The sequence below is a fragment of the Aythya fuligula genome, chromosome 13 (assembly GCF_009819795.1).
Source record: "Aythya fuligula isolate bAytFul2 chromosome 13, bAytFul2.pri, whole genome shotgun sequence".
Taxonomy (NCBI): Eukaryota; Metazoa; Chordata; class Aves; order Anseriformes; family Anatidae; genus Aythya; species Aythya fuligula.
Window position 1 is genome coordinate 8149000 of NC_045571.1, and position 27586 is coordinate 8176585.

Consider the following 27586-nt stretch of genomic DNA (forward strand, 5'->3'; position numbering starts at 1 on the left):
CCACTTCAAACCACATTTATGATTTCTTACCAGCAGAGTTCAAGCGCAGATCATATCTCATGTGCACCAGAAGCCCCCTTTGCACATCAAATCCCAGCTTCTACCTGCTCTCACTCCTAGAGGACTGCTGGGGTCCACCTGGATTGCCTGATCATCAAGTCTCCCCTCTCTGCTTCACCATCACTGTGATAAGGTACAAAACCCTTCCAAGTGCAAGCTCCCAGTAACAGAGCCTGCAGCCAGTACCTGCCCTCAGGCAGGACCTCGCAATCCCACTGACCGCAGGCTGGATGGTGCCTCTTGTGGCTCTTCTCCCCTAACATCTAAACAATCTCCCCCACATACGTACGAAATCTGCGCTCCCCGGGGAAAGCATCTGAGCTTTCAAGTCTCTTTGAAAGCATTCTCAGTTCAAGCTGTAACTAGACCACAAAAAGCACGTCAGCAGTACGAGCCTCGAGGGGATGCAGCACGTGTAGAACTAGTATTTGCCCTTCTCTAAGGAAGTTTAAGTCAATTAATTAAATTCATCACTAAGGTATTATAAAGAAGGCTGTATTCTACAAAACAAAGTATCACTTGGAAAAAAACTTGACATCCAGAGCTACCTGTTTGCTAAAAGCAAATTCCTCACCACGCTTCAGGAGAAATGCATTCCAGCATCCCTGAGGTTGCCAGTTCTCTGCTAGACTGCCAACAGCAAGCTGCACAACTCAGTGTGGAGTGCTGGGTTTCCAAAGGATCAGAAAGGCTTCCTTCCCCAAAAAAAGCCTTCTCTGGTTCCCTAACATGCCCCGTATTTAAAGAGGCAAGTCACTGTCCCCAGAGAACTCGGCAGGAACAGCTGCATAAGAACAAAAGCTGACAACACCCCAGTGACTGCTAATGCAACACACAAATGGGAAGCGTGGCAGCTGCTGGCGCATTCCTGTTTCAGAGGCATCACTCCACTGCCCACTTCTGAAGACGTCAGGAGGAAGACCCCGCACCACCAAAAAGCAATATCCCGACAGTCCACTTACACAAACTGTAGCACACAGCAAGAAAAGTCTGCCCGAGTATCCTCTCATCGCCACTAGATTCCATGCACTTCTGTGGGCATGTTTCATAACAAAATCCTGTAGCTTGCACGTTCAGGCCAGGTACAGAGTATTAGTGGGAGGAAGAAAGAAAACTTTTGTTCTGCCTTGGTATTTCTCCTGTCTCCAAGTGAGGGTTTCCATTAGTGCCTTAACCTCAAATGGAATTTGACTCCCATCCGACTTTCAAAATAAACATGACTTTCAGCAAGACCTCACATAAAAGTTCGCAACGTTACTTTTATCAACCCAATTGCTTCCTCCTTTCAAAGTATATTGAAAACACAGCTCAGGGTGAAATCCTGGGCTTTTGGCCTGGTTAGGTTTTTTTTTCCCCAGAGAAACACAAGCTGCTCTCTCACAGAGAGACGGTACAGCAGGACACGTGCCATCAGGAGCACTGAGTAACCTACTGCTGACGGACTTTGATCTGCTAGATATTTCTCATGCCTTATATGATAGTAACAAGGCAAAATAGCACCTATTTCAGTTGTAACAACTATAATTATTTGCTAAAGCCTGTTCCCTAGCATTTGCAGAGGTCTATTGCTAGCATGAGTTACAAGGACTTACTTCTGCCCACTCTAACTCGCTCAGTGCTTTTCCTGTGTTTGTTCTCTGCGTAACAGCATTCATTTGCCATGATTATCTTTTTTCCTGACATTTGCTTAATATTTACTTCGATAACCGAGTTCTGAAGTGGAGGTTCAGTTATAAGCAGATTATAAGCAGAAGGCAGCAGTTTTCCCTCTACACACGTAGCCTTGTACAGCAAAGCAGCTGTTACATTCAGCTAGATTCAGTGGCGAGGCAGAAGTGAGTGGTTTTAGGACCCCCTTGTCACATTACTTCCAGAACCAGCATTGCATCTGTAGGACACCTATGCCTGAAGGCTGATCCGTGGCTTCCTAAACCCACTCAGACTGTTTTCTCTACTTCGCATCCCCTGCAGGGAATGTATACCTCCCACATTGTCAAAAGCTGATGCAGTTGACAGGAATGCCTATGGGACAGCAAATACAGCTTCAAAGTTTTCTATTAAGAAAATCTTCAGCTGCTCTTTGCTCATTCTTCTTGAAAGATACCCCCTTAGGCCACTATAGCTCTGCTGCTAAAGATTTAACTGATGATTCCAAGGGAGAGAAGGAAATTGTAGCTGTTATACATTGATACACGGTATAAAAAAAATGCCACTCATGGTTAAAATGACATCCCCTTTTCAGGCTTTCCTCCAACTTTCCTTTGAGAACATGCACAACTGATGCATCAGAGTCATTCTCTTTCATCTGCTCTGCTTGGTTCCGTCTTCTGCTACAAGATGTATTCCCTCCCCAAGTATTACACATGCTGCCACGGAGAAAGTGCTGCTCTGAGCTTGTCCCTGTTCAAACAGGAGCAACCGAAGTACTCTGCTGAAAACACCCACAAACAGTTCTTTGCTTCTCTCCCAAAAGAGGAGAGATCTGGGAGTAGCCTGCCTAAGTTATTCATGGGGCAGCACCATACTTTTGGGTGTGCTCGTTTTCAAGCAAAGGGCTTGAACAACAGGAACTTTGTTGGGCACAGAAAGTTCAATATTTTTGTATTTCGCAGCTGCCTCTGTACGTTAGGCATTAACAGTTCCAGCCACACAGCAGCCTCTGGCATGTGGCCCTTCTGCTCATTACATGTGACCACCCAGTAAAGAGGCCTAAAACTCACACCCTACTTATACAAAAGCGTAACCTGCTCTATTTGAAAAAACTTACTTTTGTTTTCTCTTGCTCGGAAGCCCTCAGGTTTAGTGAGCTTCAGAAAACAGAGGTGCCTACCTCAGCGTGTGATGAAAGGGCAACAGCGTGTGCAGTCCTTCAGCCTTCAAACAACACTCTTGTGCTGTAGCTGGACCTTGATGGGAATGCAGCAGGTACGAAGACGCTGCTAGCACTGCCAGAGTATTCCCTCTGATTCTACTTTTTTAAAAGCTTCAGAAAGGAAGCAAAACCCCAGAACAGTTGCTATTAAAAACATTCTGGAGAAAGGAAACAAACAGAACAAGTTCTTTTTATGTTTTGTCTTGTGTCAGCAGGTTTGGCATCAAGCAGTTGGAACAGAGAAGAACTTTCTCTTCCGAATCTTTACGGCAGTTTTGAAATGTCTCTAATGTGGAAATCCTATGCAGAGTCCTAACCATCCTCATGTTCCCCATACATATTTGGGCATCTCACTGCCTGCCTGCTGTTAGGCATTTCCTCTGTCACCTGTTCCCGAACAACACTGCCATTTGTTTCTTTTCCCAAATACACTTGGGAATGAATGTCACATGAAAGGTAATGTATAACATGGGGCAGTCAGAAGGAACAGACCGTGAAACAAAACTTACTGTTATGCAGTCCAAGTTCTTATAAAAATTAATGTTGCCTCCTTTAGAAGAGCACACACACCGTTAAAGATTTACAGTGAGCTCTCACAAAACTAGTCTTGCATTCTAAATTGACTCTTATTGGTTAACTTTGTACCTCCACATGGCAGGAATACCTCAGCTCTAGAGCTTGCTCAGCCTCAGCGATGCCACAGCCTGTCTCTTCCAAAGGAAGCTTCTGAGACAGTGCAGAAAGGGAAGATCCTGCCCCTCATCGAAAGCATCTCTCTATCTCACCTCTTGTGACTCGTGCCACACAAGGCAGCTACACACAGCCCCAAAAGTTCTGTGTATTAAGGCTCGGTGAGCTTGCCAGCTTTGTCATTAACTGTACAGCTTAGCTTCTTTTTAACCACGTAAACCACAAATCAACATTAAAAACTCCAGCAGAAAAGCCGTTCTGGGTTTGTACAGCGATAAAGTACAACACCGTTAGCTACCCACCCGTCAAACAACAACACAGCCCCAAAACCACGACTGTGCGTTAAACCCTATGCACTTCTAAGCACATACAGGTTCACTCGGTGCCTTTCATGACGAGCCACCGCTTGTTCCGTGCTCCCCTTACCATCCACACCCGTGACGCTGAACTCCCCCACGGTGCCTTCCACAGCCTCACGAAACCCGGGGCGTTCTGCAGAGAAGCCAACACCTCTCCTACCCCCTCAGCTCCGCCTGCATCTGCAAAACAGGCGAAGGGACGGGATTCAGGGGGGCGCGGCGCTGCTCCACCCACACAGCAGCCACCCGCGGCCCCCAGCCCAGGGCCCGGCTCCCTCAGGAGCACCCCGGGGGCCCCCCCCCAGGCCCCAAACACGGCCCCGGGGCCAGCCCCGAGCCCCAAAACGCAGCGGGGAGAGGCCGGGGCCGAGCTGAGGGCGGGGAAGGGCCCGGGGCTGAGGGGGCTGAGGGGAGGCAGCGCCCGCCCCGCACTCACCGCGGCCCCGCCGCCGCCGTCGCCGTCCCGGGCCCGAGCGCGGCCCGCCCCGCCGGAAGTGGGTCGGGCCGCCGCGCGTGGGCTGCTGGGGGCTGTAGTCCTCGCGGGGCCTGCCGGGAGCTGTAGGCGCGTGGGGCGCTGAGGGGAAGAGGCGGGAAAAGGCGCTGAGGGGAGCGGAGGTGCTGGCAGTGGCTCCGTTTTTTTCTCCAAGCAGGGAATTCCTAAATAAAACAGCGGGGGAAAAAGGAGCAGGAGGAAAGGAAAACACGTTCTCTGCGTCCTCTAGAACGTGGATCGAGTTGATTGGTCAACAGACATTAATAACCATATATATCCCACTCGCCCAAGCCTTCTCAACATGCCCTGGCAACAAATAAAAATTTACATAAATTTTATGATGTAAACGACATCAACAACGTTCTATATGCAAGATCTATACGTTCTATATGCAAGATCAAAATAAATAAATTCTTGGACCGCCTTTCAAAATGGCCCATTGTCACCATACAAACCAATGGCTGTGTACAGCCAGAGGGCAAGGTGGTAATTTGGGGACGCTTTGCTGTCTGCTGCTGCTTGCCCTCAGGAAAAGGGCCTTTGGGATGTTACGAAACATTTGTGATGTTTTAGAGCATATTTGTGAGTTACAAAGCAACCACGTCCAACTTCTCTGGGAGCTAACTTGTTCCTGTCAGCGGAGAGCCAGTGCTCTCCCTTCTCAGGACTGGGCATGACAGAAGAGCAGAGCAAAGGAAGAAAAATAAAGAAAACAATATAAAACAAAAGAAGCACCTTGGGCCCCTTCATGATTTCATACAATTACAAGCTTGTTATTCAGGTTAGCCAAGCCTGGCGGCTCCAGCAGCACCCACCTCACACCAGCACGGTGGCAGTGCTCGCCCTGTCCTCTGCTATAAGGCAGACCAGCACCTGCCCATACCGTGCCGACAACCACAGTCTCTGCTTTTCCCATTTTCCTCAAAAACCTTCTTCGGTTTCATTTTGCCAGTCCTTTGCTGTCCACAAACAAACAGCTACACCATCTGGAGGTCCGTCTCTGAGCTACACGTGCTTTGAGGTGAGCCATGCGTTGGTACCAGACAGGGTGTCCTTTCAGAAAGAACCACAAGACAATCACTTGAAAATTAGCTTTATTCATTATTTTAAGGCGTCTCCTTTGCTGTCAACAATTTCTGTTTTGAATTCCAAGAACTGTAGAGAATCAAAGCAAAACATACAAGGGATGGATCCTCTCCTCATGAAGAAATTGTTTCTTGAGTAAATAATAATTTTCTACAATGAGCACGGAACTGTGAGTTTAAAATTAATACACAGCAGAAGTAAGCAGTGAGCAAAAGGAGATGAAATATTAGTTCACCTCCGTCATTCAGATAGTCTTGTTTGTTGTCTTCTATGATACACCCTTGCTTCTGACCTCATCCCTTCAGTAAAGACCAGCCAGAAAATTCACTGATGCAATTTTGAAGCCTTGCTTTGATCAACTCCAGCATGGTATTTGCAACAGAAAATCATGAATCAATGTATTGGATTATATTTATATATATGTATAAGTATATATCTATTTGTCTACACAGAGGATCCTTCTTATTTGAAGAGTCTTTCAAACTTTCATTCAGATCACATTTTAAAGCATTTCTATGACACAATGAAGGCTTTAAAGATATTTTTTTGCCTCACTCATTTAGCAATCTTAGATTTGAAGAGTCAGAAAAGTGCTCTCCACAGTTACTCTCTGAAATTTCACTCAAAAATTTCCACTCAGATTTTTCACAACACCTCTTTACTGCACAGTGGTATGCTTTCCTAACTAAACTCTGTGCTTTTGTCTCTATTACCTTCTTATGAACGCTGAGTGGGATTTTACCTCCTGAATGCAGTCACGGGTGCCCCGTGAGCCCTATACCTGCATGGTCAGATGCCTATAAGATGTGAACTGGACAAAAACCACTTTGAGGCACCTGACCGATGATTCACCTGATAGCTAGTTGGTTCTGCAAGAACATACATTATTTAACTTCGGGGATGTTTAGGCTGTCTCTGTGTTTCTGAGCCTGTTCTTTCTTCTTTTGTATTGTAGCATATGGTGGCTGGGTCATAATCAGCCCAGACGGCACACAAATACTCCAGCTTCCATCCAATCTCTGGACCATCTGGATAAGAACTGGTTAATTGAGAAGCCTAATGCCATTTTGAGCTCAGCATAGTTAAAATAGCATTGTGCCTTCTCCCACAAGTACTCTCTACTTTATCTATTACACTATTATCTGCCTGTACATAATCATCTTGGACTCAGACCTTTCCACAGTCCTTTATGTTCAGACTGTGTCTAAATCTGTCCATATAGCTAAAAATCCCATCTTCTCAAATCTCAATTACCTCAACATCCTTTCCTTTGGCCTTGGAAAATATAACCTTGTCTTGCTCATACCTATTGAGAATGCTGCTACAAAGCCCATTTTTCTAAGTCTGTCATTTTCACCACATTATTTCTCTCTTTTCATCCCTCTACTGGCTCAGCCCACTCTATCATGTCGATCCTTACCAAGTTGTCTTTACTTTGAAAGGCCTGATAGCTGGTCTTCACCTTACCTGCCATTTCCATTCACTGCTGAAGTCTAACTGCAGCTCCCATCAGCCCCTGATGTCAGTTTTCACAGCCTACTTGTAACATGTTTAAACAACTTGTTTTGTGCTTTCTTTTACCTGCCTTTTATTTCCAGGGATGCTCTAAACAGCCACAAAGTTGCTGATCATTTGTCTTCAAAACACGGCTTAAAATTTCTCTTTCCTGTGGTGTCTACAGTACAGTGTCACATTTCATTGTGCTGCCTCTCCTGTCTGTTTTCCTCACTTATCCCATTTCTTATTTTGACTGTAAAGCTTTTCAGGGTGGGAATGTCATTTGGGTTGATTCTGATCCATAACAAGGCTTTGTAGCACTGAGGTAATGCAAATAATAAACACGCATACAGAACTGAGATGCCAGGGAAAGCCTAGGTACTATGAGATTGATTATAACAATGTACAATTTGGGAGCATAACCATACTTGATAGTAATATTAACTTGTTTTCCTACTGTTTTAGGGAGAAGAGGAAGAAAAATAATTGGAAGTAGGAATTCTCTATCATTAAATCAAGCCCACAGGCCAAGGTAAAGATGATTTATATCCATCTACCTAGCAAAAAATTTTATTTGGTAATAGTTGTGACATAAACCAGAAAAGACAATGTAGTGTTAAATGTGTCATATTTTTATATGTATGCCCATATGTTCACGTGTACATTTCCCCCCCACACACACACTTTTACAAGTTAGATATTAGAAATGATATGGTACATCACTGATTCTTTTGCTTTTCTTACACTGCACCATTTACACCCTTTGTTTCCTGTTATTGTCTTTTGTTTGCTAACTTGATGTTTATTTTTGTCCCTGCTAAATAAAGACTGCCAGATTTAATTATTATAAGCTGTACTTTAAGACCTCTTTAACCTATTTCTATCTAGCTTTTCCCTTCAATTAGCCTAATCATTTCTTTATCAAGTAGCATGTTACCAAATAAAACACCTATAGCACCCTAAAAATAAAGTAAAAAAATCTGCCCCTTGCTGCTTGACTCACAGTAGCAATAAGGTGAGTTATGTAAGACGCCCGTTGTATTTCTGGATCCTGCAAGTCCCAAGGCTGGAAATAGCAATTGTATTTTGGGAACCATTTTCAGAAACACTGACTGAATGTACATACTTGTTATTGTGAAATCAGGCAGATGCAGGCTTTCAGATACCTAGGTTTTGCAAGCACAGTACTGCTGATGCCAGAAGTTGACACATACCAACTAAAGTATATATATACACATAAAATATATGTGTACACACACACACACCTTCTGTGACTAGTAGACAGACATCTCCTATTAGATGCTGATTCTTTGTCTTCAAAGACAGGAAATTAATATCAGGCACTTGCTTTTCCTATATTCAGGTTAAAAAACACACTTTATTTTCCTCATGCAAATATTAGAAGCTGTTAGAATGTTTTATTTGAGATGTAGCTGCATTTCAGAGGAAGGCAAACTCATTCTCACATATTTCATAACTGATTTGCATAGTAAGTAAAAGGTTTTAAAAGCACTGGAATGAATTTGGATGAAAGGAACCAAACAAATGGAAGTTAGTAACATCCACTGAATTACCAGAACTATTAGTGGAATTAATTTTAGTACCATCAGAACAATGCCCCAAATTAAGAGAAATAGAAGAAAATCCTCTTAAATTAAATAGCACACAAAGGAATAAGCTTCCAGTGCACTTAAATGTAAATTGCAATAGAAAGTGACCTGTTAAATGTGTAAATATAGCTCATAAAACAGAAGTACCTTTTAGACTAATACCCATTAAGTGCTTTGCTTTTGGTCTGTGCAGAACTGAATTTCTCTGTAGGGCTGAGGTTTTACTCAAATCCCAAAAGAATGCTAGTGATGCTGGGCAGCTGAGACTGCAGCAGCAAAGTGGTTAAAGTTAAGATACCTTGTAAAAGGCTCTCGTGGATGCATCAAACAGCTTTATCAGTGTAAAAAGCCTCTGTAATATGGGACTCCCACGTCCCCTTCTATTTTTGTCAAGGTCCACACATGTACAACTTGAACTACAGTAGCATCTGAATCACTTAAAATTCAGCACGTAAAAGTTATTTTAAGCATTATTTTAAGTATGCCAATGGACATAACAAGGGTTGGCTGAACAGAGCTCATATGTACTCTAAACAGAAATATGACTTGTTTTATAGTACAAGAGTCACATCAGCTAAAGGGACGGGAAGGGGAGCATCTCCACCACCATTTACTCACAGTGGCATACTTGTGCATTTTGGAAACACAGCACAGCCCCTCTCAGCTGCCATGCCCCGTAGAAGAGGGTTTTGCTTTGAAATTCAGTCAGGCTCCAGGCAGCAGGCTGCAGTGGCTGAACAGTGAAGAGTCCAGAGACCCCCAGGTCTCAGCCAGAGAGCCTGTGGAAAGGTCAGCACTGGGAAAGCCCTTCCTCTCTAGAAACACGCATCTATTTAGATTAGAATATACCAAGCACTATCACGAAAATATCACATCACCAGCAGAAGTGGCTCTTTACACAGGACAGGAAATCAATGAGCTGGCCAGCTGCTCTGGGCACCACTGCCCACCAGAGCATTACTGATTTCTCTCTCCAGAACCCAGGTGGTCCATTACTTTCTGCACTCTCAGATGCTGATGACAACCTTTAGGTTGGATTCAAGCCTGTGTCAGCAGAGACTCCCAGGGCACAGCTCGGGGAATTAAGAATATGGTTTCTTTTGGCTTCTCCAAAAACTCATGCTGGATTCAATTTGGTTTAATTCACATTTCCTCTAACTATGTTTTGTAGGGAAAATGGATCTAATCTCATTAGTCTGAGGTGTTATTCTTTATAATAAAGAAGAAAACCCTTCACTGTACTCAGTTTGCCTAAATATATCACAGTGGGTGAGGAGAAACCGGGTTTCAGATGTAATTTTCTTTCCCATTGTTAGAGGAAATAGCCATTTATTGGCAGGGTTAAAAACAATCTGGCACTCATGGTATTATCAGGCATCATCTTGGGAGCAGTGGCTCTAGCCCACGAGACCGAGCAGCTCCGTTTACATGGATGTGCTCATTCACAGCTATATGAGAAGGAGATGAAATTTAAATGAAACAACTAAGAAATGGGTGTACTTTACTTAACCTTGACTGTGTAAGTGATCAAAGTCTTCTTCAAGATGTTCTGCCTGGGCAAACATCACCCCTCCCCAGGAATGCGCAGCATAACCGGGTACGGCTGGAGTGCTGAGCAGCAGAGTGGGGAGCACAGGGAGACTCTGACGCTGTGAGTAACAGGAAGGGCCCCGAGTTCAGTGCTTACCTTTTTAGATGGTGCTTTGAGACCTCAGGTAATCCGTTCAGGCTGCTGCGGTGTGCGATGGAGGCTTTTCTGTTAACTCCCACGGGACCAAGAATCATTTTGGTGGGACTGAAAGAGCCAAGCTGCTGTGAGGCAGCTTGCCTGCCTTGTCTGGGCACTCCGGTGAGTAGGAGAAAATCATTTTATTGTGAAGCAGAACTTCTTCGGTTGATCTAATGAGTAAAACAAAACCCCTCACAGCTCTGCAAAATCACTGGGACAAGTAGGGGCTTGGGAAGCCCTGAATACTGCATCAGATGCTGATACAGGTTTCTGCAGGCAATTAGCAAAGCTTCAAGCAGCCACCTGAAAGAAATAATGGCTTTTATTGGAGTTAATGCAGTAATTTCTTCCACGAAGCTTCTTGTGAATAATTCTTGCAGGAAAAATTGTACATGATTTCTTTTCATTTATATTTTAATGCAATTTATTATACAACAGCGACCTCCATTCAGGGTTCAGAAGATCAGAGTACTTACAGTAATCTTCACAGCACTTTGTATCTCCAGCTACAGCTTACATTCACAGCATGAAAAGAATAAGAAGTTAATGTACCAAATCAGAAAGTCTCTCTGTGACAGTGTTAATCTCTGTGTTGAGTTATTATTTATTAGTAGTACTGTGGTAGCGTCTGGAGACCGGGGCCTCATTGTGTTGGGCAGTGCATAAAACACACAAAGAATATATTTGCTTTCTAGAACAGCTTACAGTTTATGTTTGAGGATACGGACAAGAGGCACTACAGCTATCATTATTGCCACAGCCAGAGGCAAAACTCTCTTCATGCTTATTGTGGATGCTGACACCAGGAATAAAATTACCTCCTGACAGACAATTAAAATGAAAACATTATTCTGGGATCAGAGCTCAAGGTGCAAGAAGATGAAAAGAGCCTCCCTGTCTGATTTCATGCAAGGCCAAGCACAGTTGCAGATAGTATCTCGCTACACTCCTGGCTACATTAGCCATCCATAAGAAGCTCAAGAGGTATCGGGCATTGGAGCTTCTAAACCAGTCAATCAGAGAGATGTCTGCAAGCTGAACTGCCAGGTAAAGGGGGAAATATTTGTGTATCCCCCTGAGCTAGAGAGCCCTGGAAAAGGGGGCACCTATGATGGCAGAGCTGCACGGGGCTCGGCGTGTCAGCTTTTGGTGTAGCAGCTGGAAACATAGGCATGTTTTTTTTGGCTTCCATACTGGCAGCTGTTCCAGGATGCAATGACCTCTTTTTGCTCCCTCTAGTAAATAATGTTTAGTTCCCTGCTGAATGCTGTATTTTCATCACAACTAACTTGTAGCCAGTTCCTGAGCCTGATGCAATCACTTTTGAGTGTCTTACCCACACCCCCCTCCACCCCCCCTCCCCAGTTTTGAACTGCTGGCTAATTGTACCAAATTCAAAAGGCAGTCAGACAGTAGAGGTCTCAAGATAATTAAGTTTCACTGAGTAGACAGGCAGGGAGAAGAGGGCACCTTCCAAATACTCACAACTTCACCTCTTACAGCCCTGGATTCCCCTCAGCCTTCTTTACACTCAGACGTGTCAGTCCACGAGTTACTGTCTTGCGTGTGAAGGACTTTGCAGAGAAAACAAAGGCAATGTAAAAGTGTGTGAGGAGATTTAAAACAAGCAAACAAACCCTAAGCATGCCTTAGTTAAAAAGTCAGAAGAGCTGAAGGACAGATCTGTCAGAAATCACTTCCAATGTTCAGAGAAAAACCAGTCAAGGTAAATGTTAAAGCAGGACCGGGACACCAGGAGCAGATGTCCCCTGAATTACAGCAACGAGCACACCTCTGGGCTGTAAAGCCTCCCTGGCCAAAGGAATGGGTTCTGCAGAGTCTTAGGGCAAATCATAAGCCAAAAACCTTAGCAAAGAGCTGGAGGTTTGAAGCAGAAATCAGACACCTGCTCTTCAAGACGCACAGGTGGCAGTTTGTCAGCAGGAACAGCGGCGGAGAGGAGCGAAACGCCCCGGTTGCTGCCGTGAGCCCACAAGGCGAGGCGTGCTGCATCCCGGGCTGCTGGGAGCCAGGTGGCCAGGGAAGAGCAGAGCTTGTGCAGGAGCTGAGTGGGATCCTTGGCTCATCCTCCACTGCCTACCTGTCAGGCTGCACGCTCTCCCTGGCCAGGATGAGCCGACTGGCTCTTGAGGTTGGAAAATGAAGACACCAAGGGGCCTGACTCATGGTCACATTTTGGCTGCAGCGAGCCGTGCTGAAACAACCAGCTTCTCCTCCCAGGTCTGTAAAACAAAGCCCAAACGTGTGCACAGCCACCGAGGGTGATGCAAACCACTGGCTGCAGGACGTGGCTACTGGTTCTGCTTAACTATGCTTAAAAAATCCCGCTGGTGTCTGCCTGCCTCATTAGGTACTTAAACATCTTTGGGATTCGAGTCAAGAGCCTTTTGTGCTTGGCAGTCCCACTCTACTAAGTGGACATCATAATCTCCCTGAAAGGGCACAGGAAAATCTATATATTTATAAAAAGATTGTGAGGTTTAAAGAGGGGGTTAATGGGAGCCTCCCAGACAAACCAGGCAGCCAGCTAATAGGTGAAAGAGAATAAGAATTTATGGGCTGAGAAGAGGGAAGGAGCACAGGTCCTGGTCTGCAAGTTAATTCTCTTTCCCCCACCGCCATACAAAGCGGGCAGGGCTGACAAGGAGCAGCGTGTAAACTGGAAACAAAGCATGTTTCTGCAGCTGGACAGAGTCGAGCACAGCACTACATTAGCAAAGAAAAAAGGGATTTCACAACTTTATAGCTTAGGGCTGATTTCCCCTCAGGGAGTGAAAATAGGCTGTCTCACCACCTCCTGCTGCTGCCCCGGTCTCGTCTGTCCCAGCCATCCATCAAAGGCAGCACGGCTCAGGACGTGAAACCAAGCAGGGGCAGAACCAGGTCCCTTTGCTCCTTGAAAATGGATGAAAGCAACATCAGAACAACTGGAACACAGCATCCTTCTTTGATACAAACCCAACTTTGAACTTAAACTGATGCTTTCTTTTTTTCCTCCTCCCCAATTACTTAAATCTCAGACATTAAATTGCAGCATCGTAAAGCTTTGTAAGGGTAAGAGCCACGTGATACACAAAACCCAGGAGCTCCCCTCTGCTTTCTGGCTCTGACACATGTGAAGCTGGCAGCGGAGTTCAGCCGCACGGCGAAGGGCCCTGCGGGCTGGGGGGACACATCTCTGCTGTAGCTGCGGGTTATTTTAATTGACACGGAGCCGTGATGCAAGCCAGACCACTGCCATGCCAACCTCCAGGAAAAAAAAAAAATAAATAAAAATAAAAATCCAATCCAATCTCTACTTCCTGAGCACAGAAAAGCAAAGGAATTGGGCTCTGTCCCCGCCGCATGCACAGTCATGTGTTCTTGCACGACCCGAAGCGCGCCGCCTGCCCTCCGTAGGCAAACGGCTGCCGCGGGCAGAGCAGGGACGACAGCCAAGTCCCAGACCTGCTGCGGGACGGGAGTGGATTAAGACGTGCATAAAGCAGCGTATTTGTTCTGAGCAGAGCTACGAAAACCGGCCAGCGAGCTGGGAGGGAGCAAAGAAGCCGGCTGTGATTAACGGCAGCTCTCCTGGCTTGAGCAGGACAGCTTTAATCAGGCGCCTTTCCCCAGGTCCATGCGGGATTGTGCACAGGAGGGCTCCTGAGCAGATGGAGCATGAAGTTCTACACAGCTCCTGCAGCTGCCAGCCACTACTTGGCTTTTACCTTGCCCAGGAGAGACCCTCGGTGGTATTTAAAACATTCCATCCTCTTCCAGACTCTTCTCTTTTTTTTTTTTTTTTAAAAAAAAAAAAAGATTTGATATACACGTAGCCTGGAACAGAAGTGGAAACAGGCATTCGATTGCTGCTAAGAACCACAGCCCGAGCTCAGCCCGCATGGCTGGACCGGGCAGAGGTGGCAGGGAGCAGCGTCACCCCAGGGCCATGAGCCACCTGTCCCCAGCACACACGGCAGGAGAGGCAGCAGGGCTCTCCCTTGCCCTTGCCTGCCCTGCAGCCAGGCACCGCTCCAGGCCCTCTCCCCGGGGCACGGGCACATCTGCAGCGCCGTCAGCAGGTGCCAGCCCCCTCGCCAGGTGCTGGCTCCTGCTCCCGGGCTGGAATAAATCAGGGTTTACCCTGCCACAGGCAGTGGAATAGCTCCTGATTTACAACATCCTACACAAGAGGAGAACTTGACCTTACACTTCAGCATCAGTGCAGCTTCCTTTGTTGAAAGCTTCTTAAGCAAGATGTGTAATCAATCCTGGAGAGCCACCGAGCAGCACGGCTCAGGTTCTGCATAAGTCAGGGCTAGGCTGCCTGGGGAAATTGCCTGATATGGGCTCCCGTGACATCTATTCCTAGGAGCTTTCTGAATGCTTTTTTATAGGAATGAGCATGTTTTTTTCTGTTTTGCCTTTGTCAGAAACGGTCTGGTTTAGATTAATACAATCCACAAAGAGAATTTTTCCATGGTAAGCATAGAGTTTTGAAGTCTGACTTACCTATGTCACTAACCTTTAAGACAGACAAGCTGTTAGTGAGCTCCTCTTTGGAAATTCTGGCCTTTAAAGGGATTTGATGTTATTTTGGAATCCAAGAGGAAAAATCTTACTGCCTTGCCTGTTTTCATGGCCATAATTATGAGGGCAGTCTGGTGACGTAACTTGTTTGGGAAATAAATGATAGCTTTCAATAGTGAGTGCTGTCAGACACTTTGCTCCTTGTAGCTATTTTAGACATCTACATTCATTTTGCGCTTCCCCAGCACCAAACGCAGCTCTTATTTATGCCTGTGCAAATCCCATGCTAGACCACTGACTTCAGTCGACCGAGCCCATGTTTACACCAGCCCGCAAGGCAGCAGAATTTGGCTTATGGAACAAGTCTGCGTACGCCTCGTGGTGTGATCCTTTTGCTCCAGTAAGCGTGCTGGATAAGTCGTGCGAGGTATTTCGCCTTACTCCATCACTAGTCGCTACTATTTGCCTGAGTGATAAGGACCATGAAAGCAGGATCAGGCTTCGGGCATTTTCACACTTGAAACGGAGAGAAGAAAAGGGGAGGGCAAAGTACAGAGAGGTATTTTTTTGCAGAATAAACCAGACAATTTGCGGGGGTAGAGGCATTGCTTGTTACAGCCCGATACAGCCCAGAGCTGTAGTTCTAATGCTGCAGCTGCTGCCATGAGCCGCGTGCTTTCACCCCGCACTTTGTGCCCTGGTCGGAGCCAACCCTCCCCATGCATCTGCCCAGGGGAGAAAAATCAGCCCAGCTCTTCGTCTGCAACCCAGGAAGGGCACTTGCTATTGAGATTATGTGCCAAAGCCCCAAGAGGTCAGCAGCAGGAGATTCAGCAGCTGCAAGTACCACCAAAGACACCAAGAAAATAATAATAATTTTCTGTCTTCAAAGCATGACACAGCCGTGACTCCTCACAACGCCCCTGTGAGGTAAGGCAGCGTAACCGCTCCCAACTGAGACACGAGGAACGAGAGATGGAGAGGTGAAGAGCTCTACCAGTTCAAGCACTAGACAAAAAAAAAAAAAAAGAGTGAAAACAAGTGGGTACGCAACTCGGGTACAAGACAAACAATTTTTCATAAATTCAGTGGCAGACAGCTGGCTTGTGAAGACACCCAGTGCTGGTAACCCAAACCCCGCAGACCTGAGAAGCTGCAAGGTTCATTGCCAAAGACAAAATGAAAAATGAAAATGGGGTAGTCCTGTAATATTTAATAATATCCTACAGAAATGTAAGCGGCAGCAGTCAGCCCTGCCACCTGTGAGTGCCGTGCAGCTAACCTGGAGGGGACCAGCGGTCGGAGCTGCTGCCCCGGAGAGCACCGGCGCTGGCTTGGGCAGGGCCCAGCTCAGGGCAGAAAAGCTGCTGAAAGGCTGCCAAGTTTCATAGCCACACAAACTCACCTTTGTCCCCACCACAGACACCTTAGGAGGCATTTATCGTCTCTACATTTCTGTCTGGTTTGGAGACTCACAGGGTTTTACCGCCTGGTTCGGGTGGTTGTTCGGCGAGGCCGGTTTCTTCGGCTTGAAAAACTGGCTTCTTTCTTCCTCGCCCTGGTTTCACGCTCGTACGTATCATTCTTGGGATCAAGCCTGTTGGGAGTTCACTTGGATTAAGCTCCTGCCTTCACCATCATGAAGCCTCAAGGATCTTCAAGAGGCGCAGGGTGGTGGTGGCTGGGAGAGGCCTGCTATCTGCAGAGCTCCATCCGCCTGCTTTACACACTGACTGCCTCCTCGTATTTTTCACTTCAGAAGCTCTTTTCTGCCATCCAGCTCTGCAGAAAAAAGTTCTGGAGAGGAAGGGCTCACAACAGGGTGGGGACGACCGCACCCAGCCCCTCCCTCCAGCATGGACCAATTTGAGGAAAATCCTCCCCAGGAGATTTCCTCAAGCTCGTCATGCCCACGGCGTCTCTGGGATGAAGGGCAGCACAACATCTCCACCAGCCCTAGAAAGCTGGGGTGGTGTCTGCTTGTGTTTAAACAAGGCAGTTCTACCTACAGACTATTTGTGCATTTATTTAAGGTGAAAAACGCCCTCTTTCATCCTGCTCTTCCTCACACCCAGCTCACTGCCCCAGAGCAGGGACGGGCTCTCCCCTGAGACCTGTGTTCAAGCAGTGAAATGCCACCAGAGGCATTGCTGAAGGAGCAGTACAGCAAGAGCCCCAAAATCTAGAGTCAATTGTTTCTGAATAATAAGCACTGAAACCTAAACAAATGGAGCTATGTAAAAAAGAAGAGAATAATTTGTTCATATTTAGCCACAACTGTACTGGAAACGGAGAGCGGGCCTAGGAAAGCCCATCTCAAAACAAAATTCAGGCCCACTTCAATTCTTTGTCTAGCTCATTTTGTCTATTAACAGCACATACACATTTGTACATGTTATTAGATTGACGTTGTAGCATCCTGGACAAATCAAATTAATTCAAATATCTGCAGGTACAAAATGTTGGAGCTAAGAAACGAGCACATAAAATATATGCAATTTTCCCCTGGCAGTTTATTATGGTATGAAGAAAAAAACATTCTGTGCTTGAAGCTGACGTTATATTACAAATGTATTGCGAAGTATGATGTGACTATTAAAATATGATTACACAAAGTATGAACATTTTAAGAAGTTTACAGTACAGTGAATCTTTTATAAACAGACTCTTAAATATACATAGGACAATAGTAGCTGACAGAAAAACATCAAAAATTAACTATTAATGTTTATAGACTTTTCCCCTGAAAAAAAGTCTCACATTAAAACAGAAATTATGAAAAGCCTTAAAACCAGGAACAAATCACCTGTACACTACAAATATACATGGCAGGGGTGTGCAAACCAGAACCACCTTTTGGCTGCGGGATGCAGTGGCCAGGAAGCCTTCGCGATGTCGGGCCAGCGCCTCTTCTTCAGCCGAACTCGCGTCACACCGTGGGGCTCCTCAGCTGGCTGTGACGCACGGACACACACACACCGCAGGGGCACGGCACAGCCTCACTGCAGGGCACCGGGCGACGCGCTGCCAGCATCGCCTCAGCGTACTGGAGTGTATCAGGTCGAGAACTCCCCCCTGATCCTGCAAACGGATCCCTGCCGGCAGGTCCCTGACTGCGCTGGGAGCCCGGGGGGGACCTGCACGCCACCATCGGGCTGCAGGATTGAGCTGTGAGCCACCCAGCAGTTCCTTTTATGGATTTTATTTTTATTTTTTAATGCAAGTTTTCAACCTTTCCTCTTGATATGGGAGAATAGATTTCTGCCTAGTCTGGCTGCAGTGACACCCCTAGTTCATGTGTTAAGTTATGTCAAAAACATAAGTATTTTATGCTGTAATACACAGTATTACTGAAACTAACAATATTATTTGCATATTTATAACAAGGTATAATGAAATCCCTATAATAAAACCAAAAGTTATGCTATAGATTTATTTACAAACAGTCCAGCAAAGAAGTATAAATACTTCTACATTTAAGGTTTAGGAAAACATAATTTACAAAATATTCAAATATATACAGTCATCTGAAAAACTGCCAATATTAAACTTTGATGCAGACAAAGAATTGGCTGAGTCTAGTCTTTCTTTACGGAAAGAGGTGGCGGTTTTCACGGGCCACCTGTTGGATTTAAAAGTCACACACACGGCATTTACAACGCAACCGCTTCTCTCCGAGCTAAACGTGGCCGGAGCTTTGAGCGTGCTGTCCCAAAATGTCATCTATCATCGTCAGATTGTTCAACCACTCTTCGTCGTTGCTGCTGCTGCTGCTCTTCATGAGCGAGTCAAGGAAGTCAGCGTCGCTGCAGTTCGCGGGCAGGATGGAGCCGCTGTGCTGGGCCACGAAGTCGTACTGCGGCAGCTCGGAAGCCGCGCTCATCCTGCTGAAGGCGTCGGGCGGCTGGCCGGGGGCCGGGTAGCTCGGCGGGCCGAGCCCCGAGGCGGGACTGAGCTGGTTAAAACCAGACACTCCCTGCGGCATTGATTTCATAACATTCATAGCTGGCAACGGTCCCCTGGTTAAATTGTGTCTCAAGTTCTGAGTACTCATCGAGCTCAAGCCCTGGCCAGCCTGTCCCATGCTTAGTTTTTGCATCTGTCTGACCTGCACTCCGGGAGCGATCTGATTTGGCGGCACGACGGCCTGCTGGGAGAACTGCTGACCCGACGCGTTGGGCCTCGCGTTCTGTTTGGAGAAAAGAGTGTTACTGGAGAACTGCTGCATGCTGGTATCCATTTGGCTTTGATTTGGCATTCTTGGCACAGCGGTCGGCGTCCACATCTGGGCAGATGAGTTGGGATAGACGTTGGGGATTCTTGGCACGCTCGGCTGTCTCAAGTGCTGCTGAGTGGCGGAGTGATTCGCCAAGGAGCCGGAGCTAAAGCCGCCCATTGGCATTCCCGGCCGCACGGCCGCGTGGCTGTGCACGGTTTGGCACCCGGAGTTCATGCCCAGCGAGTTCTGGCTCGGCCGCAGGGGGATGTTAAAGTCAGAATTAGGCGGAAAAACCCCCTGCTGCTTGCCGGGGTTGTGCGGCATCATCACCATGGTCCCGCTGTTCTGGCTGGCGGTGGCTGGGGCGATGCCCGCGGCGCCCAAGGTGCTCTGGAGCATGGCTGGGTTAGACGGCAGCATGCGGTGGTTGGGCGGAGGGGCCGGCATCGGCTGGCTGCACTCGGTGGGAAGGGGCTGCTGCACGGCTGCACACAGAGAGACAAGTTAGCTGGGAGCACCTTCACCCTGCCAGCACGGCAGATCCGTACCGGGCTGCCTCGCCGCGCTTATCTTTCTCTACATGGGGCCCTGCTCCGCGGGCTGTGTAACAGCGCTGTTACCAGAGCAATAAGGAAACGGTTGAACCTCATGGTACGTAATCAAATGGGAAACGCTTTTATTTCAGGGCAGAGAATCATTAAGCGCCCCGTATTTAATCAGACCCCAGGCCCTGGCTCCTCGAGGCTTTTAATAGCACGCCACTTCCCTCCTTACCTTGAAACTGATTCATCTGCTGAGCCGCAAACAAACTCCTCTGCTCAGACGTTACTCCCAGCATGTTTTGTCTCTGCTTTTCCTGGAAGACAAGGGGAATAATAGTCAAGTTGCAGTGTCCTGACAAACAAGACGAGCAGCAGACACTTGAATTGTAGCCACTGTCATCACTAACAACCTCTCCCATGCACGCACACACACACACACACACCCCTGATGAGATTCAGCCCAGACGGTTCACTTCAGAGCAGATCTTAATTGCTCACATGCCCTTTCCTGCAGAGGTGTCCTTACAACAGCCCTGCGTTGGGAAGCGCCGCCCTCAGCAGACTCTGTGCAGGCAGCCTGAGGGGGAGCTGGACGAACACGCAGCCCCTCGCGTTCAGCAGCGTACGAGTGAAGCGCAGGGCAGCCAGAGGCTGCAGGAATCCTGGCGTCTCCCCAGTGCCTCTTGTGCTGACCCTTTGGACGTTCTCTGAAGGACCAGATCCCGGGACAAAAGGTGCCCGAGAGTCCGTGAGTGAGCAGAATCTGTGGCAGCATTTCAGGGACACGCTGACAAGCAGGGGACTGCTGGTGGCCATCACCCTGCCCGGCTCTGCTCAGGTGCATCACCTATGGTGCCGGTTGCCACTTCTCAGCAGAACACAGCAACGAACCATGGGCAGCCCTGGACCCTGGATCCTGCTGGCTTCCTCCAAGTGCCCCGATTCATGTCTGCAGCCATTTGACCCTGGAACCTACCACCGCACTTGCATCCCTGCCGCAGACAGCAGCTGTGAGCCGGGGAACCTTCCACGCGTGGTGCAAGCTGAGGCCTGGCTGAATTCCTGCTGTGCTAGAGCAGCACAGATAAGCTTAAGGCTAACAGATGACAAAGAGGCACAATTGTTTTTGGAAGGGAATTTGATCAACGAACGGGATAATATTTGGTTAAGGGTTTTACTGAACTCCTTCTCACACCGTTTCCCATCCAAGGAATCCAGCCTGCTTGCCACAAACCCAGCAGCCTGCTCAGACAGTGCGAGGTGCAGGCTCGGTGATGCCTCACCCAGCTTGCCTGTGGGATTCCCCCACCCCTGCTCCTTCACACAGCACGTTTCAAGCCTCACACAGGGACTTCTGTCCCTCGAGAGAACTGCCACGTCCAGGACGAACTGGAGTTTATCATATGCTCTGGGATATCCCTGGGGAACCAGGGAGAAAGGCAAGCATGGAGAATCTCTCTCCTGGGACTGACTCACTCTTCAAGCCTCCCTTCTCAGCGTCTTCCCTCCCAGCTCTGAGGCTGACCACAGATGACGGCAATGATATGGAGGTGACTGAATTCTTCCCTTGCACATGAGTGGGCAGAGCTGCACTCGGACCTGCTGAGCAGCACTTGGCCGTGGCCTCTCAGGCAGGACAGCCCTGCTCTGACTCAACCCAGCAGCTCCTGGGTCACTCCTTAGTGTTTGCTGACTGTTCGTTTCCCCATTCCAGTTAGTCCTGTCCCTCCCGGTGAGGTGGACGGCACAGGAGCCCACAGAGGCTCTCAGCATCGTACCTGCATCAGCTGTCGTTTCATAATTTGCTGCTTCAGTAAATGGTTCCTCATCGTGTACCCATTCACCGTGGCTGGTGCCGGCACCGAGCCTCCGCTTGGGATGGAGCCCGGCTCCTGAAGTCTGGCAACAATTCCAGGATTTTGATCCTGCCAAGAAAGATGAAAAAAAGAAAATTAATCTCATCAGGGAGATAACAACAGAAGCCTTCATCCTCTCTGCCGATGCCCTCTCTCCAGTCTTTGGCTATCCTGTGCCAAAAACACCTTGTGGATCCACACGGACCCACATGCCACGGTGGGGACGGTGAGGGGCAAGGGGACTGCTCCGATTTCTGAGGGTCAGCACAAGAAGAAATGAGAGAAGCAAAAGGTTAATCCAAAATCCTTTGTGACTAGCCCAAGGCTACGGGACTGATTCACTAAGATTACTGGCGTCACATGGCTGCCTGGCTGGCAGGAGGGCTGTGAGTAAAGCATCACATTTCCCACCAGTTCCCCAACTGTTACACTGCAAGACATAAGGAAAGAAAAGTTGCATCAGGGTAGGACTTGGCAACTGGATATGATGGAGAAGCCACAGTAAAAGGAAGCAGCAGAGCAAAGGCAAAAGGAGAGAAAAGGAGGAATCAGGCCAGGGACCCAGAAAGATGGGGAAGATGTGGGCCTGGATTGAAATGCTTCTCAAGGGTTTCCCGATGGGAAAATGAAAAAGAGCCACCTGTGAAAGTTGAGGGAATAACACAGGATCAGATCATGGCCAGGCACAAATCAGAAATGCAACCGGCTTGATTCACGGCTGGTGGAAACTGGCCTTGCTGTAAGGACCCAAAGAGAGACCCGTCACCAGTGGAGGACTTGCCTCCACAGAAAGAGCATTGTGGGGAGAAGAAGAAAAAAATAAATCACAAAACCACCAGGAAGACACAACCCAAAAGAGAAAAAGAATTAGAAAAAGTACTGAAGTCAAAACATGTGAGGAGCTGGCAGGCAGTCAAGGAAATCCGAGAGAAAAAACAAGGGAAGAAGTCCAGGCCTGGAGGAGGACAAGAAGGCAAGCAGTCCCCCAGGTGCCATGCTCAGGCACAGCAGTACCAGCACATTCCCCTTTCTCCATTTTCACATCCAGCCTCTACATTATTTATGATGTTTTGTTATTATTGGCAGGGAGAAGTATGTGTGTTATATCCAGCAATCTTAGCTAGGCCGTGCTTCCTTTGTTTTCAGAATGGAAGCCCACATCCTTTGTTTGAGAATCAATGTTATCGGGAGATAAGCACGAAGAAAATGGTTGTTGCCTTTTGACATCTGACAATTAGAAGCATGCTCAGATGGAGAAAACAGGATACGAGCCGTGCTTCAGAAGGCGCTGGGAGGCGTTTGGTGCCCGTGCCTGGGGCGCCTTTCCCCAGCAGCTCGCCGCGAGGCAGGACCCTCCACCTGCCCAGATCCTCCTGGTGCGAGCCATTACCAAGAAGGTCACCGAAATTACTCATTTTTATGGTGCCTCCTTTTGTTGTAGCACTTTGGCCTATTATGCAAAAGCCCAATTGATGAAATGTAAATGCCCGCTAGATAATTTACTAAAAGACACAAACCTGCAGCTCATCACCGCTCATTATCATTCCCATTCATGGGCAGTCTCATAAGACCAGGCTTTATTAGTGGTGCTTTGCTTACAATTCTGCCGGACACCTCTCCTCCTCCTTCTCCCCTCCTACCCATTTTATTCCCTCTCTCCAAAAGAAAAAGAGAGAAAAAAAAAAAAAAAAAAAGAGGGGAGGAAAAAAGTAAATATGATTTACTACAGATGTAAATATGAAAGTTCATGTAAAGCTAGCGTTCTGCTTTCATGTCAGACAGTGTTCTGCAGCCACGGTTAAGCTCTGAATAATGCAGATTGCCTCTAGGGGAATATTTGAAAGTGCAGGGATTCAGTTTGTGTACTCTGCACATGAAAGACACTGAAATGTTCATACCACCAAAATCCCTGCCATCTATCCAATTTCCTCCCAACTTGTCTTGTTGCGTGCAGAGGGTCTGTGCTTACTGAAGCAAATGAGTTTAGTGCAAGGGCGATCATTCTGATGTCTAGCTCAGGGCTATTGCATTACCAAGTCGTAACATTAAAGGCTCTTTTCCTAATCATGTCCACCTCGTTCCAATTCTTCCTAAACATCATCAAGAAACTAATGTTGATTTTTCCATATTATTAATGCTAAAGAAGTGTAAATCACACTACTAATTGTGGCTCTTGTGCTGTGGCAATACAACAGCTTAATTGTATGGGATTTTCTGCAGGCATCCTATAGCAAATAATGACAATCAGCGAAGTTTATTTGCCAATACAGAGAATGGGCTCCTGAGTTTTTCAGAGCAAAGTTGTATAACACTTCATTAGCCGGTAAAGAAACAATCTATAGATTCAAATTTTGCCTTGGGGGAAATTAGGACAAAATAGCCTAGATGGGAAGACAAGGAATGAATTCAAAATCTTTCTGTCTACAGTTCACACGTAGGTTAATCCAAAAAAAAAAAAAAAAAAAAAAGTTCTCTTTTCCTCCTTTCACCGCTAGTGGGAACTGCTGTATTCCCTTACAACGAGAACCACCCGTGTCAACGTCACGGCTAAGAATAGCTCTGGTGTAGTCTAAAGGACGCTGCTATCTGTACCAAAGGTTAATGAACTTTAAGCATTTTTCCTTTTCATCACTCCCCTAGAAAAGTCACTTTTCCCATAGCGAGGCCAAGCCAAACATGCCAGAGTCTTAACTCGTCTATAGTTTGGACTTTCCCGTTTCAAACCCCAAAGAGAGCGGAGAGAGGAGGGTTCTGGTGGCAGCGCTGGGATGGGGGCTTGCAGGTGTCTGCAGGGGATTCTTAGTCTTCAGAATCTAAAATAAATGCGTGTGCATGTTGGCTTTTTTTTGGGGGGGGGGGTCATTTTCCCCTCAAAAACCTCCTAACAAAACCAGAAATCAGCAGAAGCCCAGCCCAGCAGCAGGCTACCCGGCGGGGGGTTTGGGGCCGTGCGTTTGGGAGCACGTGCTGGTGTTGCTGGCTGAACTGGTGGCAGCGCTTTGGAGCCCCTGCCCTATCTGGGGGCTTCCCAGATGGGCAGCTCCATTCGGGAAGGCACCAGGGCTACCACCCCAAGCACAGAGCAAGGAGAAAAGCACTAGGTGCAGGTTTGCAGGAGCATACGCTGTCTGTGTCGCAAAGCACACAGCGGTGAGACCCGTCCTGCCCGACAGCCCCGGGGCGCACATGGCACACTGCTGGGACTGCTGCAAATGGCTGTGCCCGACTGCAGCCAGTATGGGGCCGGGCCAAAAAAGACATTCAGGCACACACTTAATGCAAAGTGTGCAAACAGTCCCACTGGGACCTACCGTGTGTATTTCTGCACCTACACCCTTCTAAAATCCTTCGCTGCTGAGCCCGACCTGCCCAGCCTCATCACATCCCACGCGAGACGCACAACTGCAGTAAATAAGCGCAGAGATGAATTGCTCTGCGTGAACACAGCTGATAAACTCCAGTCCTTACCACTTAGTTATACATCCAGTAATCACTTCTGTGGCTTCACTTAAGTGAGAATGAAGAAATTTATGGCCCCTAATTCCTCTGAATCCTCATTAACAAACAGTCCAAAAAGGATTTAAAAGCAAGACTTTCTGAGGATCTGAGCTAGAGCTTTAATCTCTCTTTGGCAAACATGTAACAATCCCTCTAATCTTTAATAAAGAGCATTCATTGTTTTTTAGGACTGCGTGAAAACAGTAAACTCATTTATCATTATCAAACTTTCCCATCTGCTCTTACAGTGCGACTCTAAAGAATGTAACAAAGAAATGTACATGTTAAATTGTATTGACTTAAGCCCAGAGCTATTGGAGATGTACAATTTATTTCAGCGAGGGCATGAAGGGGACTGCAGGCTGCTAGACAGAGTCATTTGTCCAGTGTTGAAAAGACAGTTATCTGCACCAAAATGGCTCTTGGAAAAGCACATTTGCTTTATAAGAAATAAGCTGCCAGGTGAGACCATTCAGCATTATGTTACAGACCCAGACAATAAAACTAAGCCATGAATTTCAATAGTTAACAGATGGACTAATTAGAGACTGAATTCTTTGTGGTTCTAACAGATAACCAGGTCACAGCAAGGTTACTGAGAGAGAGACATTCAGCTTTGCAAATTTCAGTGGATATTTGCAGAGCAGGTGAAGAACTGTACTTCCTAAATGAAAGCCTTAGCAGCAGTGGAAGAACGGAAATGCATCACATTAGAAATGCATAACGTGGCCGCATGCAAAAAGTTTCTGCCATTTCAGAAAGCGCTCCTGATCTGAGAAATATTCCCTCCGCTTTAAGTGGGGAACCCAGCTGACTCCAGTAATTATACATCTGAAAACAGAAGGATCATTGAAACGAGCCGCAGCACCGCAGAATAAAAGAAGACGAGCCGTGGGCAGGTCAGGGGAGATGCTGTAAATAACAGGAAGGGACAAACTGCTGCTTGCCGCTGGATTTTTTTGCAATTGGAGATAACTTAAATATCTACTGGGACATCACACAGAAAAATAATAAAATAAATAGTAAAATAAAATTAAGTTAAATTAAAAAAAAAAAAAGGGAGGGGAAACCATGTCTACAAGACTTCGGGGTAGCTCGTGCTGCTGAGCCACTCAGAGGCAGTGGCTGCGCAGCCGGGGACTTTCGGTGGATCCGCACTCACTGCAGGGCCAGATACTCTCTAGGGGTGGGGTGAAGTTTCATGAACTGAGCTTTGTTCTATATTTTAAGCACATCTGTTGCGTTACGTATGGGGAGTTCTGTACTCTGCTGAGGAAATGCAAATACTGGTTTCGAACTCCTGCCTTGCTGCTTCCCCGTGCTTCCGCCTGCCTGCCCCTCGTTGCGATGCTCTGGCGGGGCTTTCATGGCAGGGTCACCCTTCTCTCTGAAGTCCATGACTACAGCTCCTAGTACAACCACTCCACAAATCCTACAGACTAACCAAATAAAACACTCACACAATTGGAGTTGGCTCACCCACAGAATTGCATGGCTGTAAGAGTTTTGTGTCTTGATTCGCAGAGAAGCCACGTGGAGGCTTCTGGTCCTAATAACCCCGGGTGGCTCCAGAGCAAACCGTGCTGCCACCCTCACTAAGGAGGATCACTGCCTCCACAGCTGTTAACACAGTTTGCTAATCCAAGCTGTGAATCTGTTTGGCCAGGGCAAACAAAATTCATGCTCATGGTTTAGCAGGATGACCGTGTCACTCCATTCAACAGCACAACCTCTGTAAGGTGCCGCGACCATTTGCTTCACCCCGAAGTCACGGGTTATGTATGCCTCTGGCCTCTGCTTCGTGCCTTTAACAAAACTCTCCCTTTGCTCTTTGGAAGTTTTCTTTCTTTTTCTCTCCTCTATTCTGCTCACAGTTCAGAGATGCTCTTTAAGATAAAGCTGAGCCTTTCAGTTCAGAAATGCTCCACAGCTTTTTGTTTGCTTGTGTGTTTTAACACAATGTACGAACATTGATAAAACAAACTGTGCAGCTCAGCGGATCTTTTTTTTTACCTGTCTTTCACCCATTTACTTGATACACAAGCATGTGAAATACTACCAGCCTCAGGTTTCTAAGCTTATCTTGCAGGCTGTCAGTCAGGAAAAGGCTTTGTTTGAAGGCTGTAAGTGATCCACGAGAATATGGCTTTGTTTTTAAAAAAGGTCTTTTAAGTTTTTCTTTCTTTTCATATGGCACACACATCTTCCTTCAAAGGTAGCCCTCCTCCTTCGGTGGGAGCAGCGACGAGATCACCACACCTGGCTAGCAATTATATTGGGAACTCCTCTCTCCAAGTGAAGCAGCTGAAATGCTCATTTCCCTATAGCTCTTACCCTGCGTGCTGTTTGGACCCTTCCTCCTTTTATATCTTTATACCAGTCTTTTTGTCACCGTGCCTTAACATTAACTGCACCTGTTGTGTTTACGTGTATGGACCTGAAGGCGCAGAGATGGGTGTTTTGTAAGTGTCTATATAACAGATAGCCACGATCCAGAATTGAATTCTCTGCAAAGAACAAAATATTTATATTTGCTTGTACA

The 27586-nt window shown here is 47.0% G+C and overlaps 2 protein-coding genes across 3 annotated transcripts in view; both read right to left on the reverse strand.

Annotated features, from left to right (window-relative positions):
• Window positions 1-4461, reverse strand: part of MTM1 (myotubularin 1) — a 38291-nt gene extending 33830 nt beyond the window's left edge. For both annotated transcript variants that reach the window (XM_032196167.1, XM_032196166.1), the window contains exons 1-2: window positions 4418-4461; window positions 4049-4161 (exon numbers count right to left, since the gene is read on the reverse strand). In XM_032196167.1, coding sequence (XP_032052058.1) covers window positions 4049-4051 — 3 coding nt within the window. In that variant the 5' untranslated portion in view covers window positions 4052-4161; window positions 4418-4461. The remainder of the gene's footprint in view (window positions 1-4048; window positions 4162-4417) is intronic.
• A 12961-nt stretch (window positions 4462-17422) lies between these two features.
• The window catches only part of MAMLD1 (mastermind like domain containing 1), a 77318-nt gene continuing 67154 nt past the window's right edge, over window positions 17423-27586 (reverse strand). The window contains exons 3-5 of the mRNA XM_032196454.1: window positions 21469-21615; window positions 19923-20004; window positions 17423-19633 (exon numbers count right to left, since the gene is read on the reverse strand). Coding sequence (XP_032052345.1) covers window positions 18609-19633; window positions 19923-20004; window positions 21469-21615 — 1254 coding nt within the window. The 3' untranslated portion in view covers window positions 17423-18608. The remainder of the gene's footprint in view (window positions 19634-19922; window positions 20005-21468; window positions 21616-27586) is intronic.